At 42.0% G+C, this 5156-nt stretch overlaps 1 protein-coding gene across 2 annotated transcripts in view; it reads right to left on the bottom strand.

The window, feature by feature from the left end:
* The window catches only part of NFX1 (nuclear transcription factor, X-box binding 1), a 55967-nt gene extending 52444 nt beyond the window's left edge, over positions 1-3523 (bottom strand). For both annotated transcript variants that reach the window (XM_004677722.2, XM_004677721.2), the window contains exon 1: positions 2667-3523. In XM_004677722.2, coding sequence (XP_004677779.2) covers positions 2667-2691 — 25 coding nt within the window. In that variant the 5' untranslated portion in view covers positions 2692-3523. The remainder of the gene's footprint in view (positions 1-2666) is intronic.
* Between the last annotated feature and the right edge of the window lie 1633 nt (positions 3524-5156).

The following is a 5156-nucleotide window of genomic DNA, read 5'->3' as shown; positions in this document are numbered from 1 at the left end:
ACACACACACACACACACACACACACACACACACACACACCCCATATGCTCAGCATCATTATACCAGCAGTTACTACTTAGAGTTGCTAAGTAAAATTGCCTACCTGGGTCACCAGGTATTATTCACACATTCATTCATTTTATCAAAACATTTAAGATTAGCATACAGTTTAGAAGACCTCAACCAGCAAGTTCCATGTGGTCTTTCAAAACTCTAAGGTTGTATTGTGTAATATCAAGTAAACAGCCAAAATGTGTTTAAATTTGGAGTCAGCCAAAATCATTTTAAGAGCTGGCTCTCCAATTTATGGTATGAACTTAGGGATTGCACTTGATTGCTTTTTAATCTTAGTTTCCTATCTGTGATAAAAGATATTATTTCAAAGGATTATTTTGAAATTTAAATAAACAGATTTCACATAGATAGGTATTAGCATGAATACATTAGTTTCCATCTCTTCCCCCAGTAATCTATTTTGGATTTTCCAAAATAACCTCTAAATATGGTCCAGAATACCAGAGTCACAAAATTAAGCATAAACTCCTTCAACCTACTCCTTTTTTCCCCCAAAAAAGATGTTCCTTAGTCTAGTCAACTTAATTCCTGAAGCCCAAAAATGAAATTATTTGCCTCAGGACAAAGAAATAAATGAAATCAGAAAGGTCATAGGGTAACCATTCACTCAAGTTAGGATTTGTCTTGAAATTTTCCATATGGGCAAAATTCTGGGAGGAATTTTGAAATGGCAAGTGAATAGATCATGTTCAGAGAGGAAAGTGTTCCAAAAGCATGAGGTACCATAAAGGTGGGAGTGGGTAAATAGCAGCAAGTTGTAAATTCTCTCCTGACTGATGAAACAAGATTGTATGGCGGCAGAAAAAAGGTCAGTAAATTTGTCCAGAATAGTCTGGTATAGGATAGAATACAGTGTTTCATGTCTAGCAATAAGGAGTCTAGACAGGCCTACATTTATTCATATACAGCATATGTTCTACTAGACATGAGGTAGTAGGTAGAGCCACCATAAAGATCACGAAGAGTACAGGGAAAAGGAAAACTTCAGTAAACTGGACCTGAGAGAGAAAGATAAGAGACATACTTTTTTTCCTTTGCATTATTTAAGTAGCTGGAAGTAATTTAGTAAAACAAGATATCTCATCACCAATGTGATGTCTATAGTACAGGTGGTACCCTAGAAACAAAATAACACAGCAGCATGGTGGGAGGTCCAACAGCTGGAGCAGAATAAGGAGAAATCCAACCGTAGATTATAAAATCCAGAGACAAAATTGGCACTGAAAAAACACCCATGGACAGAAAGATACACTTTGGACTAGGTTGCTGTTCTAGGACAGGAGAGGGCAAGGGAAGGAAACCTCCAGTGGGGGTTGGGAGGCATGGGAAAGAGATGGTGAAAAAAAGGACACAGAATAGGAACTAAGACATTAAGAAAATTAAAGCACATGAAAGAGGGTGGGGAGATCTTTGGATTACAGAACTTTGCCTCAGTACATGGGGTGAAGGCCAAAACTATGACTCACAACCAGCCCCACCCAATTCTGCTTCAAAAACATTGATTGGTATAGAAATGGGCCAAAAGTGAGCCTGAGGATCCAATTTAGAGGATTTGGGAAAGAAATGGGAAAATAACAAAAGAATTAAAGCCCCCCCAGTTTACTTTGTACTTAAATCAGGAGTAGGGTACACCAATAAATACAGTGCTTCCTAACTTTTTTGATCAAGATTCACAGTAATAAATACTTTTTACCTAATACCAACACACAAATAACACATCTACTCTTTATGGTGTTCCAACTGCTAGTAGGTTGCAGAACTAAGACTCAAATCAGTGCCTGTTTCCAAACTTTATGCAGGAAAATTGCTGTCCTGTTTTTCAAAGAGTGTGAAATCAGATCAAAGAGTGGGTGGTGACTATTTTAAAAGGAGAAATAGAAAACGGGGAATATGGCAGGTAGTACACACAGTCACAGCTTCCTGAAACTTTTGATTCGCTTTTATGTATGTAGGTGTATGCTAAGGTCGCAATGCAGAAATGTTCCTTTTTGTTCACTGTCCAAAGTTTGGAAAACACAGACATAACATACACTCTATACCCTTAAGGAATGGATATTAAATATTAACAGCTGTCTACACACAGTCGGAAGGGGAAGTGAGCTAATTATGGTACAGGGAGAGAGTCTTCACAGAAGTTAACTTACTCCCAAGTGACTTAGGAGGAAACAGACTCAGTCACACTGCCAAGTTAGTGGCAGGCTGAGATTGGATCGTCCGCGTCACCACCCCAGGACGCACTAATATACTCCAAACACGGCTCGCAAATCCATGTTGAGAGCCTGCCAGTCACCGTTCGAGGTAAGCGCGGCCATTGCCTTAATAGGCCCGGGATGATCCCTGAAGCAAGAGGGTCAAGCCCCTTCGACTCGCTGGGTTCTCATTGGGAACCCAGCTGCCCAGGTTCGCTGCGCGGTTGAGAATGGTCGAGATCTCGATACACACGACACGCGTGGCTTGGCCCTTCCGAGCCACTATCCCCAACCCTAGTAGCGTCATTCTCGCGACAGGAACGGCTGGAACCTAGATCTCGTCACTGACCCAGTTTCCGCTCCCCGAGAGGGGCCCAGCCCAGCGCGGGCCTGGACAGTACCTGAGACCGGAGGAGCCTCCGCCATCCTGTGCCGCAGCACTAGAGAGAGCCCCGTAGCCCAGCGAGTGCCGTCACCTGGTCACGTGCCCTGGACTTCCGGCGCCTCCAGAATGTCCGCACCCGCGCGCCCGGGATAAGTCCTCCGAGGTTGCGCGTACTGAATCAAATGCGCGTCCGTGACGTCAGACAGTCGCGCCAGTCACTAGCCTGACGGGAGAGGAAAGCGGCGAGGATAGCGCGTTTGAACAGCGGTTCGCGCTATCGCAAATTTCCTTTTTTTGAGATTCACGGTTTTCTCCTGCCGTCATGCCATGCCACCCAACCGATTTCACTTGACTTTCTGGGCCCAGACATCACTTTTCTGGAGTAGTTCAGCTAGGGGTTTAAAAAATAGATACAACCGAGTCGTCAAAAGTATTTGGGAGAAAGTCTTAAATTCTAAATGGTAATATACAATGAACGCCTACAAATCAGTTGGAAAATGATAAGCCATAAAGATGACATCAAAAAATATAGAAGAACACTTAACATGAGGGAGTCCATGGTCACTTGAAACACAGTTTTAAATTAGTGTGTGGCGTTCTCTCGGGTCCTTGTTTTTAGGATGACCAAGAAAAGAAAGGATTGGTTGTGTCTAGAAGGGTGGGGGCCACTTTCAGCCTGTTTGCTATCTCAGGTGCTGTCCTTGCGTGTAGGTGCTTCCCAAGCTTTATGTACCATTACTGTGGGAGTTGTGCTATTCACAACAAAGTAGTCAGGAATTGTTCCTGTGAAGCTGGTAGGGACAGAACACCCTAATTTTAGACCACCGGGTGCTGTCCCACGACCTGTGTCAAGGCCCATGGCCCATATAAATGAGCTAAGTCATTAAGTGTTGTGGGGAGATGATCAGGGGTAAAGCCTGAATTGGGGGAGGGGCGGGTTTTAGTGAAAGAATTCACCAGAAACAGAATGGAGAACAGAACAGGTGGATTTGTTGAAATACACTACTAAAGGGAAGCAGCAGATGAGATGGGCGAAGTCTGCATCCTAAAGAGGATTTAAGGCTCTCTTAACACACCTTGTTTTTGCAGGCTTTCTAACTTGGGACACAAGTTTACACCAGTCACCTGCGGGGACGTCTGGGCTCTGGCATTGGTCTTTGACACAGAAACACGTGCTGGCTCTGCTACTGCATTCCTGGAGTGGGGCTGGCTTTTCTGGTCATGTGATGGGTTTTATGGTCTTGTCCCCAAGGCAGCCTTATCCACTGTATTATCTATTCCAGCCTCTCAAATCTGACTACTGGGCCAGGAGTGGGGGACTTAGTTTTCAACCTTATTCAGTTGTACCCTGGCATTAAGTACTGGAAGACCAGCTGTCCTCTGGGAAAAAGTAAAATGGAAATTGTTCTTTATACAACATGTTTGAGTGTATTGGTTGCCAGAATGGGGGTTGTGTGTAGTATAGATTGTAACTATATAATGCCAAGTAGAGTGGGCTTAACTTATCCATGTAAAATAAACCTTTACTTTTATATTTGTAAAATAAAATATGTGTAATGTTGTTTTGTTGTTGGGGGAAAAAAAGCCTGAAGGCAATTAGTGGAAAAATAAATGGGCAAAAAATTATGAGATGGCCTCAGTATTAAAGAAATACAGATTTTTAAAATAACATCTTTGTTTTTCCAGAAGTTAAAATATAGCCAAGGTGTCTCAGAGATCATTGTTCTTAGGTATAACAATTCTTTCTTACAGCCTAATCCCAAAGAAAATCAGAAGTTCATTCTGAGCATATTAACCTGCCTCAATTCAACATCTTGGAAAACTTTAGGAACACTTCATTATGTTTGAAAATTAACCCAGACCTTGGTCACAAAGCCAGGAATCTTGCTCAAGACTGTTGTGGAATTTAGTGGGAAAACTCTTGCAAACTTTTAAGTGGCTTCTCGGGCCTGCAAGTTGCCTCATATGACTGGGTCTCAAATACAAATACAGTAACTATCCTTAATTTCCCAAGCACAGCAACACCAGGTGTAGTATTTAATAAAGTTTTAATGAAGACTTGAGAATTACAAAGGCCAATTTAGAGAGCTGTTTATAATTGACATTATAATGGACATTAATACTCCCAGAAGCTCAGACTTCACCTCACATCTCTACTGAGGCCTGTTTCTGGATTTAGGGGTTCATGTCTTACAAGCAGCAAGGTGTTAACTCAGTATTTACCAAAGGAAATCTCCAGGAATCTTCTCACCAACCCTCTGAACCCAGAAACTAGAAGAAGTACTTACCTACCTTCCTCTTTATCCAAGGTTTTTCTGAGGTGACTCAATGTGAGTATTCCCTTCAAGGAAAAGTCATACCTCCACTCAAAAAGGTTATTGCTATTGCCTAAATAAGACAATCACAATAATTAACAGAATATTTCCTCTACCCTACCCAATTCAATCACTATTATAAGGAAGTAAAAATCCATTCAGGAAGTGTTGCACAAACCACTGTCCATTCT

The sequence above is a fragment of the Condylura cristata genome, unplaced genomic scaffold, assembly GCF_000260355.1.
Source record: "Condylura cristata isolate star-nosed mole 26May11 unplaced genomic scaffold, ConCri1.0 scaffold00006, whole genome shotgun sequence".
Lineage (NCBI taxonomy): Eukaryota > Metazoa > Chordata > Mammalia > Eulipotyphla > Talpidae > Condylura > Condylura cristata.
The sequence above is the reverse complement of the archived record's forward strand: the minus strand, read 5'-3'. Positions and strand labels throughout refer to the sequence as shown.